Genomic DNA, 17,508 nt, shown 5'->3' with positions numbered 1-17,508 from the left:
GCTGTTTGTACATTGTGGACATTAACCCCTTATCAGTCATATCATATACATATATTTTATTCCATTCAGTAGGTTGTCTTTTCATTTTGTTGATGGTTTCCTTTGCTGTGCAAAAGCTCAAGTTTAATTAGGTCCTATTTGTTTATTTTTACTTTTGTTTCTTTTGCTTTAGGAGACAAAGCCATAAAAAAATATTGCTATAATTTATGTCCAGGAGTTTTCTGCCTATGTTCTTTACTAGGAGTTTTATGGTCTCCAGTCTTACATGTAGCTCTTTAATCCATTTGAGTTTATTTTTGTATATGGTGTGAGGAAAGTTTCTGATATTCTTTTTTTTTTAAATAAATTTATTTATTTATTTTATTGGCTGTGTTGGGTCTTTTTTGCTGTATGTGGGCTTTCTTTTTTAGTTGCGGTGAGTGGGGGCTGCTCTTCGTTGTGGTGCATGGGCTCCTCATTGCCGTGGCTTCTCTTGTTGCGGAGCACAGGCTCTAGGTGCATGGCCTTCAGTAGTTGCAGCACATGGGCTCAATAGTTGTGGCTCATGGGCTCTAAAGTGCAGGCTCAGTAGTTGTGGTGCACGGGCTTAGTTGCTCCGTGGCATGTGGGATCTTCCTGGAGCAGGGCTCGAACCCGTGTCCCCTGCATTGGCAGGCGGATTCTCAACCACTGCACCACCTAGGAAGTCCCTAATATTATTCTTTTACTGGTTCTTTTACATGTAGCTGTCTAGATTTTGCAGCACCGCTCACTGAAGAGACTGTCTTATCTCTATTGTATATTCTTGCCTCCTTTGTCAAAGATTAATTGAAAATAAGTGCATGGGTTTATTTCTGAGCTCTTTATTCTGTTCCATTGATCGTTGTGTCTGTTTTTATGGCAGTACCATGCTGTTTTGATTACTGTAGCTTTGTAGTATAGTCTGAAGTCAGGGCGCATGTTACCTCCAGCTTTTTTCTTTTTTCTTAAGATTGCTTTAGTAATTCAGTGTCTTTTGTGGTTCATATAAATTTTAGGGTTATTTGTTTTGGTTCTGTTGAAAATGTCATGGATATTTTAATAAGGATTGCATTAAATGTGTAGATTTCTTTGGGTAGTATGGACATTTTAACAATATTAATTCTTCCAATCCAAGAAAACAGGATGTACTTCCATTTTTCTTTGTATCATTTTCAAAGTCCTTCATCAATGTTTTATAGTTTCAGAGTAGAGGTCTTTGACCTCCTTGGTAAGTTTATTCTGTAGGCATTTTGTTCTTTTTGATTTGATTTTAAATAGGATTGTTTCCTTGCTTTCTCTTTATGATAGTTCATTATTAGTATATAGAAAAGCAACAGATTTCTGTATATTAATCTTGTATCCTGTAACTTTACTGAATTTATTGGTTCTAATAGTTTCTTTGATGGAAATTTTAGAGTTTTCTATATATAGTATCATGTCATTTGCAAATAGTTACAGCTTTACTTCTTCACTTCCAATTTGGATGTGGTTGTGTTGTTGTTGTTGTTGTTTTCCTTGTCTCATTGCTGTGGCGAGGACTTCCAATAGTACGTTAAATAGAATTGTCAAGAGTGGGCATTCTTGTCTTGTTCCTGATTTTGGAGGAAAAGCTTTCAGCTTTTCAGCATTGAATATGTTGTTAGCTGTGGGTTTGTGATAAACAGCTTTTATTATGTTGAGATATGTTCCCTCTATATCCACTTTGATGAGTATTTTTATCATGAATTTTGTCAAATGCTTTTTCTGCATATGTTGAGATGATTATATGACTTTTGCCTTTCCTTTTGTTAATGTAGTGTATCATGTTGATTGATTTGTGAATATTGAACCAACTTTACATCCCTCTAATAAATCCCACTTGATCGCAACCTATGATCCTTTTTATATATTGTTGGAATGGGTTTGCTGATATATTGTTGAGGATTCTTCTATGTATATTCATCAAAAATATTGGCCTGTAATTTTCTTTTTTTGCCGTGTCTTTGTCTGGTTTTGTTATCAGGGTAATGGTGGCCTCATAGAATGATTTTGGGAGTGCTCCATCCTATCCCATTTTTGGGAAAAGTGTGAGAAGGCTAGGTTAGTAGAATTCCCATGTGAGGTGATCTCTGGACTTTTGTTTGCTGGGAGGGTTTTCTTTTTTGGTTTGTTTTGTTTGTTTAGGGTTTTTCTGTTTTGTTTTTGTTTTTGCAGATTCAAGTCGCTAATAGTGATCTGTTTGTTCAGATTGCCTATCCCTTCCTGATTCAGTCTTGGAAGCTTATATGTTTCTAGAGATTTGTCCATTTCTTTTAGATTGTCCAATTTGTTGTCATATAACTATTCATAGTATTTTCTTATTTTTTGTATTTCTGTGATATCAGCTGTTATTTCTCCTCTTTCATTTCTTATTTTGTTGATTTGGGTTTGAGGAACCTAGCTAAATTTTTATCAATTGTGTTTATCTTTTCAATGAAACCCTTGGTTTCATTGATCTTTTCTATTGTTTATTTGGTCTCTATTTTATTTATTTCTTCTCTGATCTTTACTGTTTCATTCCTTCTGCTGACTTTGGGCTTTGTTTGGTCTCCTTTTTCTAATTACTTTCAATGGAAGGTGAGATTGTTTATTTGTGATTTCTTGTTTCTTGAGGTAGACCTGTATCAGTATAAACTTTCCTCTTTGGACTGCTTTTGCTGCATCCCATCAATTTTGGAAAGTTGAGTTTCCATTTTAATTTGTCTCAAGGTATTTCCTCTTTGATATCTCCATTGACCTACTGTTTTGTTTTATTTTAGTAGCATGTTGTTTCATCTCCATGTTTGTGCTCCCCTCCCTCTTTTTCTTCTGTAACTGATTTTTAGTTTCATACAATTGCAGTCCAAAAAAATGCTTGATACAATTTCTGTTCTCTTAAATTTGTTGAGACTTGTTTTGTGGCCCAGCATGTGATCCATCCTGGAGAATGTTCCATGTGCACTTGAAAACAAAGTATATTCTGTTTTTGGATAGAATGTCCTGAAGATAGCTATTAAGTCCAGCTGGTTCATTGTATCATTTAAGACCACCCTTGCCTTACTGATATCCTTTCTAGATGATGTGTCCATTGATATAAGCCAGATGAAAAGTCCCCTGCTATTATTGTATTACTATCAATTTCTCCCTTTATGTCTGTTAATATTTGATTTATATACTTAGGTGTTCCTGTAATGGCTGCATATATGTTAATATGTGTAATATCCTCTTCTTTATTGATCCCTTTATCATTACAGAAAGCTCTTTATCTTTTGTTGTAGACTTTTTTTAAGTCTATTTTATCTGATATGAGTATTGCTACCCCTACTTTCTTGTCTTGCCTTTCTTATCCAGTCACCCACTCCATGTCTTTTGATTGGACCATTTAGTCCATTGATATTTAAAGTAATTATTGATAGATATATACTTATTATTATTTTATTACTTGTTTTCTGGTTGTTTTTGTAGTTTTTTTCTGTTCATTTCTTCTTTTGCTTCTTCTCTTGTAGTTGGATTATTTTCTTTAGTAGTATACTTATGTTCCTTTCCTCTCCATTTTTGTGTATCTATTGTAGGTTTTTGATTTGTGGTTACCATGGGATTCATATATATTGACCTATAACTAAATATACTTCTTTTAACTGTTAGTAATTTAAGTTCAAACACATTCTAAAAGATCTACATTTTTTGCTCCCTCCCCCCACGTTTTGTGTTTTGATGTCCTATTTAATGTCTTCATGTTTATACTTTCACTACATATTGTAGTTATAGTTTCTTTTACAATATTCGTCTTTTAACCTTTGTGCTCACTTATTTAAGTTATTGATCCTCAGCACTTACTATATATTTTCCTTTCCTAGTGGGGTTTTTCCTTTACCATAGTTTCTTACTCCTTGTCATAGGCTTTTTTTTTAAACTTAGAGAAGACCCTTTAACATTTCTTTTAGTGTAGGTTTAGTATTGATGAACTCTTAGTTTTTGCTTGTCTGAGTTCTTTTTTTTTCCTTCAATTCTAAATAATAATCTTGCTAGGTTACAGATTTTTCCCTTTGAACACTGTGAATATACCATGGCCCTCCCTCTGACCTGCAAAGTTGGTCATAAAGCTGTCAGAAAAATCAACTTCAAAATCAGCGTTGTGGGGGTTCCCTTGTATATGACTCTTTGTTTTTCTCTTGCTGCTTTTTGAATTCTTGCTTTATCTTTAACTTTTGCTATTTTAATTATATGTCTTAGTGTGGGTCTGTTTGGGTTCACCTTGTTTGGGATACTCTGTGCTTCCTGTGCAGTACCTGGATGTGTTTCCTTCTTCAAGTTTAGAAAGTTTTCGGCCATAATTTCATCAAATAAATTTTGACCCCCTTCTCTCTCTTCTCCTTCTTGGACCCTTATAATGTAAATGTTGATATCCTTGATGTTGTCCCATGGATCCATGAAACTGTTCTCATTTTTTTGTTTGTTTTTCTTTTCTTGTTCTGACTGGGTGATTTCCTTTATTCTATCTTCTAGATCACTTATATTTTCTTTACCACAAGTCTCCTATTCATTCCTTCTAATGTGTTTTCATTTCAGTTATTGTATTCTTCAGTGTTCTGACCTGTCCTTTTTTATATTTTCTAGTTCCTTGTTAAAATTCTCTCCATGTTCATCTATCCTCTTTCCCTAATTCAGTTAGCACACTTATTACTAATACTTCGAATCCTTTGTCTGATAAATTGTTTATTTCTGTTTAATTGGTTGTTTTTTCAGGGGTTTTGTCTTGCTCTTTCAATTGAGACAAATTCCTCTGTCTTCTCATTTTGCCTTTCTTTGTTTCTATGAAATTAGATGAAGCAGTTACCTATTGTGGTCTTGAAGGGGTGTCCTTGTGTGGGAGCATCCCTATATAGTCTGCCTGTACCCAGTGGCTTTGGTGGGAGAGCTGGATCTGACGTGAACACAAGTCACGTTTTCTCAGGGCATGTTGGCAACTATCACCTTGGTAGAGGGTGAGGCTATAGAGGGAGGTGCTAGAGCCAAAGCCAGTGGTAACGCAGGGCTTCCCCTCTGCTCAGTGGTTATCACTGCCCTATTGAGGGGGTGTTCCTATACCACATTGCTGTAGCAGAAGCCTTGAGTATCAGGTCTGAGCTGGCTCCATTCCTTCCAAGTGTGTACTCTCCCCATTCCCAGCACTGGCACCCTTACCCCAGATGAGAGCAATGTTGGAGCAAGAGGGGCTGCTGTAGGGTACTTGGTGTGGATTGGGGCATGGGCCTTGGCACAGGCCATGGCAGTCTGGCTGGGGCTAGAGATCTGGACTGTCCCTGATACCCTGCCTGTGTAAGCACCAGCAATGGCTGCCCCCACCCTGCTCAGATGCTGCTTTACATCTGAGCCACTTCTGTATCTCACAGCCAACCTCCCAAGCAGGGCTTTTGGTTCAGGCTGGTGCGCATGCAGAGGCATCATGGGAAACCAGCCAGCCACCTGTGCAGTTTTCAGTCCCCTCTCTTGGTCCTGCTTTGTGAGCAAGCAAGCATGCACATGCTGCTTTCACGCAGAGTCCAGGCCTCCCACAGTCCTCCTGTTACTCCCACTGGCCCCCTCACCAGCCAAGGGGACTTGTTGTCCCTGTGTGAGGCCCCAGGGCTGTGGTGCCCAACATGTGACTCAAACTGCTCACTCCATAGGGAGGATTTCTGCCTGTGTTAACCCCCTCCTCTTCTGAATCCCATAGGACATCATGACTTGATCATTTCTCTTCTCTTCCTACCCAATTCCATGTGGATCTTTTTCACAGCCTTGGTTGTACAAAAGTCTTTCTGCAAATCTCCAGTTAGTTTTTAGTGGGAACTGTTCCACATGTAAATGTATTTTTGATGTACTAGTTGGGGGAGGTGAGTACTGTGTCCTACACCACCATCGTGATCTCCTCCAGACAAAATAGACTTTGCTCTCTCTCTCTCTTTTTTTTAATGGCATACCGGCTTAGTTGCTCCATGGCATGTGGGATCTTCCCGGAGCAGGGGTCGAACCCGTGGCCCCTGCATTGGCAGGCAGATTCTTAACCACTGTGCCACCTAGGGAGTCCCCAAAATAGACTTTGAAACAAGGACTCTCCAATGAGTCTGCTGTTGTCAACAGTGCCCTTCACATTGCTAACTACCACACAGTAGTCAGTTCTCTTCTCTAGGCAATACTTTACTGGTTACTCTCTCCTTGAAACAGTTTCTTCAGTTGAAATCTGTAACGCGACTCTCTTGTTTGATCTTACTTCACTGAACTCAGTACAGGTCTTGGACACAGTGTTCTGCATGATGACATGAAAACATCTTGTATAGTTACTAGATTTTTACACAAAGACACACACATTTACAGTGGACTTCATCTTTGTGGTCTCCATCTTTGTGGTCTCCATGTTGAGTAGACTGAGGAGAAGGAGGAAGATGAGAGGTTGGCCTTGCTGTCTCAGGGGTGGCAGAGGTGGAAGAGGTAGAGGAGGTGGAAGAGGATGCAGGAGAGGCAGTCATGCTCAGTGTAACTTTACAGAAATACATCATAGTTTCTGTCTGACTTTTTTGCATTTTCATTTCTCCAAAAATGTTCCTATATGGTACCAATCCTTCTTCCATCATTTGCTTTAGTTTCAGTGCTCATATCATAAAAGGGTCCACGTCATAAAAGAAGTCGAAAGCAGCCTTGAATAATTGAAATTGTTCTCCCAGATCATCTAATGTCAGTTGTTTTCTGGCACTGCTTCTTTGACTTCCTCATCCTCATTGTGTGGCACTGGTTTGGGAGTGCTCACCTCTATCAAGTCGTCTTCTGTTCATCCCTCTGGTGTGGTGTCCTTTAGCTCTTGTATTTCTCTGAGATCCATGTCTAGAAACCCTTCACTCCCTACCACTTTTTTTTTCATATCCAGAATCTCTTTCATGATTTCTTTGATTGACTTTGTCATAAATCCTATGAAGTCATGCATAACATCTGGACACAGTTTTCTCTGTTAGGAACTTATTGTTTCGGGCTTAATGGCTTTCACAGTTTTTTCTATAACAATGATGTCATCTTCAATGGGGTAATCCTTCCAGACTTTCATGGTGTTCTATCAGGGTTCTCTTCCATAGCATGGACAGTCCTTTCCATAGAGTACCATGTATAACAAGCCATAAAGTTCCTTATGACCCCCTGATCTAGAGGCTAAATTACAGTCATTGTGTTTGGGGGCAAGTAGATCACTTTGACACCTTTGGTGTTGAACTCATGGGGTTGTGGGTGGCCAGGGACGTTGTCCAACATCAAAAGAACTTTTTTTTTTTTTGGCTGTGTTGGGTCTTCATTGGTGTGTGCAGGCTTTCTCTCTAGTTGTGGTGAGCAGAGGCTCCTCTTCATTGTGGTGTGCAGGCTTCTCATTGTGGTGGCTCCTCTTGTCGTGGAGCATGTGCACTAGGGCACACAGGCTCAGTAGTCATGGCGCACGGGCTTAGTTGCCCTGTGGCATGTGGGATCTTCCCAGACCAGGGATCAAACCTGTGTCCCCTGCACTGGCAGGCAGATTCTTAACCACTGCACCACCAGGGAAGTCCCCAAAAGAACTTTAAAAGACAGTCCCTTACCGGCAAGGTACTTCCTGACTTCAGGGACAACACATTAATGGAACCAATCCAGAAAAAGGGCCTCTTTTACATCCAGGCCTTCTTTTACAACCAGAAGATTGGCAGCTGGTGACTATCTTCTCCTTTCAAGGCTGGGGGATTAGCAGCTTTGTAGATAAGGGCAGTCCTGATCAGAACCGAACTGCATTTGCACAAAACAGTGGAGTTACCCTGTCCCTTCCTGCCTTGAATCCTGGTGCTTGCTTCTCTTCCTTACTAATAAATGTCCTTTGTGACATCGTTTTCCAGAATAGGGCACTTTCATCTGCATTAAAAACTTGTTCAGGCAGATATCCTTTCTCCTCAGTGATTTTCTTAATGGTGTCTGGGAACATATCTTCTGCCTCTTGGTCAGCAGAAGCTGCTTCTCCTGTTATCTTGCTTTAAGCCAAATCTCCTTCTAAAACTATCAAACCGTCCTTTGCTGGCATTAAATTCTCCAGCTTTAGATCTTTCACCTTGCTTTTATGTTAAGTTCTCATATAATGACTTCACTTTTTCTTGAATCATATTAGAGTCTATAGGTATGCCTTTCATCCTGCACCCACATGAAAGCTGCATTTTCAACATGAGATAAAAAGGTATTTTTGCAAAGAGTGCAAGGTTTACCCATCTGCTGGTATATAGCTGCAGTGATGGCTTCATGAATTCCCTTTTCTGTTTTCACAACGGTCCTCACCTGGGTTCATTTATCTTGAAATGGCAGGCACCTGCAGATGCAGACCTCAGTTTACGGTGCACATCAAGCAATTCAGCTTTTTCTTGTGATGTCATGACTTTTCTCTGCTTCTTGGGAGCACTCCCAGCATCACTCGCGGCACTTCGTATGGCTCCCGTGGTATGACTCAAGGTTTATGGTATTGCACCAAACACAAGGAAAAATATACAAGCACTGCTAGAGATCACTTGTTACCATAACTTGCAATTTACTGGAGAGGCGAACTGCTCACTCATCGATGATTAGCATCCCCCTACGTTTTAAGTGGACACTAGCAGCACTTGAGCTCACAGCAAAAGCAACAGGCGGTAGTTATGAAATTATTACAGTAGTATAGCGTCTACTACAGCTACTTTTATGCAGGTATGACTTAATACGGCATCTTCACGTTTGTTTACATTTCTCTTGACTTTGAATGGTACAGTGTTGGTCTGTAAGTGCTTGTGTGCATACGTTTTGATAAATTTTAACTTTTTATAATAGATTTGTCTACATATATTTTATGCATTCATGACATAACCCAACTTTTTCGATATTTCTGGGCTTTGTCGTTCATCTGCAAGTTTTTAAAATTGTCAAAAACCTCAAAAAAATTTTCCAGTCTCTTTATCAAGAAAAAAAATCTATGTATAAGTGGATCCATGCAGTTCAAACCTATGTTGTTCAAGGGTCAGCTGTACTTTTAGACTGCCGCTGCTTTCTGTTGATTCATTAGTTTTAGTTACCATAAACCTGTTATATGTTCTTGCCATCAGATTTATTTTCAAGAAACTCTAAGGCTCTATTACAACCACAATAATTGGATGTGGTTCCAAATTTTACTCATAATTTGCATATTTTTATTAATTTCAAGTCTTGGCTTAGTGCTTTGTTGTTTTATCACTGATTTCTGTTTTTGTGGAAAAAATAATTAAAAATTATTATATGATGAAAAAGTTATGAAAGTGTGCTTTTAAAATCACAGAGATCAGAATTTTTGATACTTTTAAGTTTAAAGTATGTCTGAAAATGTAACCAATGTGCAAAACCGAATATATAATTTTGGTAGGACCTTTGATGATCAAAAGTAAAGAAAGTAAAAAAACGCATGTTGAAAAACAAACAGACGCACTCTTTCACAAGGAACCAAGTTCAAAAATTTTGATGTGCAGGCCTTCAAGCCCAAAGTAAAGCTCTCTTCACTTTGAGACAGTGGCCATTTAATGCCCCTCACTTCCCCCATAAAAACAAAACATACTAAATATTTCAGTCATTTACTGCACAGGACAGTTTTCTATTGCCCAGGCAGTCGTTTAAAACAGCAAGTTAGCTCATGTGGAAGAATAGGAGTTGGGGGATTTTCTTGCATACACACATGGCAGAACCTATTAAAAACTCAAAAAAATGTTTAAAGTCTCCAAAAATTATGATTAAAATGGATACACCTAGAATATGTCTCATGTGTGTTCAGTGGTTAATTTGTGCATGGGAATATCACAGGTGCACCCTGGTTTGGACTTTCACAAACCGTTCTAGCATGGCTGTAGAGGAGATGATTTCTGATCGCTATTCAGATCCGTGGCCTAGATCTTGTAGTGGGAAAAAATACAAAGGTAAGAAATGACACTCACTGGCATTATTTCAGGCACTGTTGGAAAAGAAGAATAAGGGTCTTGAAGCAAAGAAACCTATGCGTTTTCTTCAAAGAAAGCCAGTACCTCAACCTCGACTTCCAACTCCAACGTTGGAGATGAGTTCCAATGTAAGTTTGAAGCTTCTTTTATTTGAAAAGCTAAATTCAGTATTGCTATCTGTTTGTTCCCCAGATACTTTGGGTTAAAAACAAACCTAATATAACAGCGTTCATTTCCCAAGATCTGAATTATGTTGCCTTTATCCTTATGCTTCAAATGCACAAATAAAAAACAAGCAAAATGAAATGAAATCTCAATTCAGTCCTTTTCAAGAATAAAAACACAAAGAAGATCTTCCCAAGAAAAATAGGCATCAGAAGATAATACTGACGTATGTCAAATAAAAAAAAGAAGGTAGAACAGTGATCAGTTATGGTACCTATCTTCCCACGTGAGGAAGTGGCTGATAACAGCTGGAATTAGAGAGGAATGAAGTATCAGAGGTGTCATCAAGACAAGGCTGGCTTCTGGGGTAGGACTGGCTCAGAGAGCTCGCCCTGACCAGGGCTGTTCCTCACCTTTGCAGGGCCCCAGACTCAGTTTGCTCAACATTCCAGAGCTGGTTAGGATTTAAAGGACCGACTCAGACCAAACCCACAAGAAACTGCTGGAGATGCCACAATGCAAATTTGTTACTTTATGGAGAGAAATATAACTGCCTGGTATATCAGGTTATTGCACTTGGGAGGTCAGCTTGTTATCTCCCAATACAGGGCAGGTCTCACAAGAAGCCAAATTGTACAGAAGGTTGTTGTGCTTTGTCAGAGGGAGGGGGGTTGACAGGAGACCTCACTAGCGCCTCTGATGGCTCTGATGTCTCTGGAGGGACTGGAATGCTCCCGCTGGCCGGCCAAGATGTGCTTCTGGGCAGCATCCCCTGTTTTAGACTTTGTGCTGACCACTGCCTGTAGTTAACACGTTGTTGTTGACGAGTGTTGATGCCATTGATTCCACTGTTGATTTGTTTTGCATGCAGAGGGGCTTTAATTAAATTTGCAGACTCTGACCTTCCTGCTTTTGACATATACTTATTTAAGGTGATTTTTGTAGATGGCTGATCTTGTCATTATGTTCTGATTTTACCAGTTTAGCTAAATTCTTGTGAAAAGCACCTCATTTTCGACTCTGATATAGACCAGCAGTATTCTTTGTCAACTCATGATCAAACATGAAAAAACTACTGCAAAAGGGATGTTATCAGCAATACTTACTGCTTCAAGAAAGATTTTACTGGAAAGGAATATAGAAAAAATGAAAATGGCTTACTTTGTAAGGATAGCATGACAGTGGGTGATTTTTTTTTTGCTTTAGATGTAATTTATTAATGACATCTTATTTGTCATAAAAATAATAACGAATTTTAACAATACAGTAAGTAGCATTTAAAGTCCTATATGTTGAAAGAGGAATGATGTTTTATTTCTCTTTAAATCCTTCTGGCATGTAGCTTTTTGCTAGATGTAAATCTTTTGCTTGATATAAATGTTCAAAAAAGTATCTGATGCTGACTGCTGCGATTCTCAAGCTCCTTGGTTCTCCCTTTGTTCTTTCAGGAAGAAGAAGATATAGAAATGGCTGTGATCTACCTTCAAAAGTTACTCCGGGGCAGAGTCGTTCAGAACATGGTGTGTAGGGTGCAACCCCTGGCCCTGTTCTCCTTTGAGAAAGATTTACAGTATGTGTATGTGCTTGGTTCCTTGGGGTAAATTGCCTCTTGCACCCTACTGCCCTTTGGAACTATGCTCTTGCGTTACCTACCCATTCCCTTCTACTGCCATAGTTTGCCCAAGTGAGTGGCACAGTATCAAGGAAAGAAAGGACCCGCCTGCTATAGTGTAACCAAGACAGTGTGAAGCTAATGTCTTCCTTGGAACTGCTAAATCCAGCAATTTGCATACATGAATTTTGACCCTGAACATGACAAACTAATTAGATTCTCTAATTTTCCAGAAAGTTGTAATACAGTTATCTGCATTTGATTATAGCTAGCAATACCGGAATAATAAATGAAATAGCTGATAATAACTACAGTTTTGAACTCTTACTATATACTCATGTCATATATTCTTTGTTCTGTATGTATCAGCTCATTTTGTGTGTGTGTGTATGTGTGTGTGTGTGTGTGTGTGTGTGAGTTACCCATTTTACAGGCAAGTAATATGAGTCTGAGAGGGATTATGTTAACTGCCAGCAAATTCAACTCAGGTCTTCCTGACTAAAAGCCTTAGCCAGATTATTTGTGCTGCTAGAGCAAGCGCACACTTCACTTTAAGAGCGGACTGATATAAAGCCTCAGCTAAAACATTTTTTTCTCCCCAGACAGCTGTGACTCTTAAGAGACTCAGGTATGGTGAGTAAGTCCAGGGAGGCTGGATGAGCACCCTGTGTCCAGCATCATCCTCTCTTCTCCTGACAGTATCTCCCCAGCAGAAGCACTGCAGTTCAGTTCAGACAGCAGATCGTGTATTCCAGATGAGGGCATATCTCTTGGAAAAGAAAATATGACCATGAAAAATACCACCCCCAGGCTTCTTAGGGAAGGAACACAGGAATGAGGAGAAGGCTCTAGTTTCTTAACATGACCCTATAGTTGTCACTTTGTCTTTGAGAGGCATTTTAAGGAACTGAGTCAATAACTAACTTATAGCTAAGCTCCTTCTCTGCCTGAGCAGCTGAAGGTGCGGAAAAGAGGGCCGACCCCCGGCTCTGTGGCACACACCCGCCCCATGGCGCCGAAAGGCAGGACAGAACCCTCTGTCCACTAGCACCTCACAAGTCACTGCCTACCAGGCCTCGTGCTGGGCACAAGGGATGCTGATTGGCACGTCTCTCTCTGATCTGATTGAGACAGATGTTTGAAGGGAAGGAGAGGCGACTGGAGTTGATCCAGGAGCTGCGCGCCAGCCATGCACTGCAAGAAGACGACGGGCTGGTGAAGAAAGCCGAGAAGCAGGTGATCCTGGCCTTGCAGCGGCAGAGGAACCTGCACGAGCACAAGGTTCTTTCCTTTCCTCCCCTTTCTTGTCCCATTTTCGCCCTTGATTTTTATTATTGTACCCGCGATATTATAGTAACAATAAATGAAGTGGAGAAAGGAGCATCCCCCACAATCCCAGCATTTTTCATCACTGGTGCTGCAGTCCAGAATTTGATGGGCTGTGCCCTCCCTGAATTGAATATGCTCTTTTTTTATTTGCAAAAAAGAAAAAAGAAAAAACCCCACAATTTTAAAAGGTTTTCTTTTCCAATTTTTCTTAAATATTTGGTGACTCTATTATATTTCAGTGGGAGCTTAGCAGAATGAATAAGTAATGAAATAAATAAGAAAAAAGTGAGAAATGAGATTTCAAAAACTGTCCACACATGAGTTTTGGAGCTGTACATAGCTCATGCTCCTTAAACTGCATACTGAATATGTGAATATGATATTCTGTGACTTTCACTAGGTCGTCTGAGCTCTGTGACTGACAATAGCTGGTAATTGCAGCTCTAAGCCAACAACTGTAAATGTGTTTCCTACTTTCTTCTGGCATTTGTCTATAGACACAAAGTATTTAATGTTGTTGACTACAGTGTAGTTACAGTTTTACTGTCTCTCTCACTTATCTGTAAATCAGTGTGAAAAAGAACCAATTTGCACAGTTTAGTGTTATAAAAAAGTAAACTTGGGACTTCCCTGGTGGTCCAGTGGTTAAGACTCCGCACTTCCAGGTTTGATCTTTGGTCGGGGAACTAAGATCCCACATGCTGCATGGTGTGGCCAAAAAAAAGAAAAGAAAAAAAAAAACAAAAAGTAAACTTACAGCAAAGTTAATATGACCCACCTTTAGTAACACACGTAACTCTTGTGCTGTGAATTGGGCACAAACAGTTAGCAGCTCAGAAACAAGCACCACTTTACTGCTATTACGTGATGGCAGGACTGGGGATGGTCTCTGAGTAATGGGAGCTAGTTTGCGGGGAGAGAGGAAGAAAGCCACAGACCATGAGACCCAGCAGGGGAGCAGAGAAAGAAGAGGAGATGCTGGAGTCTCTAAATCTGGGGGTCCTGGAGCCCTGGGAAGATGGAGATGGGCTGCGCTTCTGTTCAGGTAGGGAGCAGAATGCCCTGGCAGAAGAATACCCAGGAGCTGGACGGAAAAGTGCCCTCCTTGGCCCCTTCAAGGTTTCTGATTATAGACTTTAGCAGCTCCAGCTGAGACAATGCAGGATTTTCAACTCATCTGCCGCATTTAGTGGATAAATACTTGACTGATAGACAGCATGACAGCTAAGAGCTAAGGGAGGAATTAATGGGAAGAGCTGTCACATAGCCACAGACTCGCCCTGCTTCAGCTGTTCCTGGGTACACCAGTGAGCTGCAGGCCGCTGGGGGAGTGGGCGCCTCACGGGTACCTGTGGCAATGCTGACCCTCTCACTTTCTCCTTCTCCCATATTGAGGGAGAAGCGTCAGTGTGAGAGCAGCAGGTGCCTGGGAGAGGGGCCTTTTTCCCCTTATCCCTGAGAATAGCAGCGGGAACACAATACAGTCTTCTTACACACTTTCACCCTCTATGTGCCAGAGCCAGGACAGAGGGAGCCATAAATAGATACTGTGGCTTCTTCCTGGCCAAGAACCCTAGGCCTCAGGCATTACACAGACATGTAGGCTTGTTTCCTGCTCTATTTCTAAGATAGTTCTTAATGACTTTGAAGTTATTTAAATGAATAAAAAGTACCAAGATTTTCTATTTTCATGTTACTGAAGATCTTAAAATTCCCCAAACTTGTGTTAAAGGACCAAGCTTTGAAAAATTAAAAGGTATCATGAGTGAATTTCTAGGCTATTCTGTTGTTTTTTGAACTCCAATATTATCTTTTAATAAGAACCTTGACGTTTCCCTTCATGCCTGGGGAGACTTTGTCTTCTGGATAAAATGGAAAGGAAAAAAAAATCCTGTGTGTACGCTAACAAATGGCTTGCTAAATCCTCTTTATGACGTGAAGGCGATCACCCATCAGTGGCTGACTGAGCAATCTCCATGCTCAAGTCTAAGTTTGTATCATAAATTTTCCTATCAAAACCCTTGGGATGGGGCCAGTCTGGAGATAATACTCCTTATAAAAACTAACTGTGCTCTGAAAGTGAAGCGACTGTCAAGGGTAATCCAGCATCCCTCCTGATAAATCACCATTCTTAGTGGAATCTGTACCCCCATGGTTATATTATTATTTTTCAGGTGTCACTGGTTGAAAACCACCTGGCTGGACTGGAAGGAAGGGTGCTGGCAGACATGTTTGACTTCCTGTCCAAAGAGCTGGTGAGACTGCAAGAGGAGAGGCGGGTCCACGCCCTGGCCCTGCTGGCCGAGCGGCAGCGCCGGATGCGCGAAGCCGAAGAGAGCGGCCGGCGCCAGGTGGAGCAGAGGCGCCTGCAGGAGGAAGACCAGATATTTAAGGAGGCAAGTGTGGGTGTTGTAAGGAAGCTGTCTGTCAGGAGCAGAGTCAAACCAAGGGAAACCCGTGATATGAAATGGCTCTCGTTTTTCGTGTTTCATTGCCTTCAACAAATAATGTACTGAGGTCCTATGATACGCCCAGCACTGTGCAAAGGCATTGTGGGGTACTTTGGAAGGACGATCCAAGGGTGGCCCCTTCAGCCCTGAAGCTTAAATCCTATATAATGTACAAATAAGTGTAGGATCAGAAAATGTGTTAAGTTTCATGATGGAAACAAATGGCCCAACGATACATTTTAAAGCGGTCAACTCTGCTTTGCTGTGTGAACAGGTTGGCGGGAGGACAGGGTGGAAATGAGGGGACCTGGAACGTGGCTGATGGGGTAACTCAGGGCAGAGTGAGAAATGGGGTAAAGTCAAGTATGACGTCTAGTTTCCGGTGTCAGTGAATGGGGAGATGATGGTTCTGTTTTCTGAGGTGGGAAAGCTAAGGCTGGAATAGGTTTAGGGGCAGAAGTGGAATCAACAGTTTGATTTATATTAAATGTGAACCATCTTAGTGGAGGTGTCATTTCAGCAGATGAATATACAAGATGGAATTTAGAAGAAAGATTCTGACTAAAGATAGAAACTTAGGAGTTAGGAATGCCAGGCTGGCAAGTTAGATTTCTGACCAAGACCCAATAGATGTGAAATTCCAAAGTGACCAAGATGCAAACTCAGAGGAAATTTGAGGAACCAGTGATATCTCAAAGCGCTCTTGCCCTCATCAAGTATACAATAGATCAAGCGTTAAAATTGGAGGGGATTTGTGAGGAAGATTTCTTTAAAGGGAGCTGTGCTGTAACGAATATCCCCCAGAAATCACCCCCAGAGGTGGGGATGAGTCCTTCCCCTTTCCTGGAGAGCTTGATGTGTATTCTTTCAGTTAGGGCGTCTGACCCCCAGGAATGGAGAGGAGGAAGCTGGGCAGCCTGAAGGGAGGTGGGCACAGAAGAGGCTGCATGGGCAGCCAGCACACCCAGAATATGTTAAGGCAAAGGCTGTGTGGTTTCCCTTGAGCCAGATGTGGGCCAGATGGGAAAGACAGGAAGAGCCAACCTGGAACTTAAGAAAATTCATGTCTAAGAGGCTGTCTGGATTGTATTGACATATGTGGATAGTTTTGAGCTCCTCAAGTTAAAAAAAAAAAGTGAAGTTGGGGTCTTCTTATTTGATCTGTGATTCAAAGGATTTACCCAGTTCCCATGGAATTAGGATTGACCCTTGAATAGTATATGGTGTGTGTGTTTTCAAATAAAAAATTGATTAAACAGATTTCCCATCCTCTATACAGCTTTAAAAGTTTTGGATTGTCTATTGAAAGCTTTTTAACTATAGTGTCATACAGCATACTATAATAATTGATATTCTAGCTTCCTACCATCCTAACACTGGGTCTCTCTCATAAGGAAGGCGTAGGGATTCAAGGTTATGGACTTGGTGTTTTGCAGGCAGATATTCAGTAAATATTTCTTCTTCAGAGTCCTGCTGCTGTGCCAGTCAAGAAACAGGTACTGAGTTGTTGCTGAGTCCCAACCATTATCTCAGATACAAAGAAACATTCACCCGTCGAATAAAAAGTGCCCTTCTCCCAAAGCTCAAAGTCTGTTGAGACAGAATGCATACAGAACTAAGTATGACACCCTTGATGCTTGTGGTACTTCCTTGGTATCTACCTGTAAAACAGGAACTGTATTATTTATGGTTGCATACTTAGGGAGCAAAACGCGAAAGAACAGGAAGTCTTTACCATAAACTTATGAGAGTGGGAAGGGGCTGTGGCCAGGTAGAACCCACAGTGACCTCTGGGATCCTAGCAAGTGCCTTGACCGTAATTCATTGCACTGTACGTTTATGTGCTCTGCACTTTTCTCAATGTATATTCTATATTCTTTCAAGAAAGCTTTAAAAAGTGGCAGTCCAGGGCTGATAGTTAAAAAAATTCATCAGAGGCCGAGGATCCTTCTAGCTTTCTGCTTTTCTGTCTCTAGGATGTGACCCTCAT

General features: G+C 40.7%; 1 protein-coding gene across 4 annotated transcripts in view; it reads left to right on the top strand.

Moving 5' to 3' along the window:
• The window catches only part of CFAP91 (cilia and flagella associated protein 91), a 122,758-nt gene that overhangs the window by 72,788 nt on the left and 32,462 nt on the right, over positions 1 to 17,508 (top strand). For all 4 annotated transcript variants that reach the window (XM_057697567.1, XM_057697570.1, XM_057697569.1 and 1 more), the window contains exons 11-14: positions 9,974 to 10,090; positions 11,576 to 11,647; positions 12,874 to 13,020; positions 15,243 to 15,464. In XM_057697567.1, coding sequence (XP_057553550.1) covers positions 9,974 to 10,090; positions 11,576 to 11,647; positions 12,874 to 13,020; positions 15,243 to 15,464 — 558 coding nt within the window. The remainder of the gene's footprint in view (positions 1 to 9,973; positions 10,091 to 11,575; positions 11,648 to 12,873; positions 13,021 to 15,242; positions 15,465 to 17,508) is intronic.

The sequence above is a fragment of the Hippopotamus amphibius genome, chromosome 10, assembly GCF_030028045.1.
Source record: "Hippopotamus amphibius kiboko isolate mHipAmp2 chromosome 10, mHipAmp2.hap2, whole genome shotgun sequence".
In the NCBI taxonomy this organism is placed as follows: Eukaryota; Metazoa; Chordata; class Mammalia; order Artiodactyla; family Hippopotamidae; genus Hippopotamus; species Hippopotamus amphibius.
The sequence above is the reverse complement of the archived record's forward strand: the minus strand, read 5'-3'. Positions and strand labels throughout refer to the sequence as shown.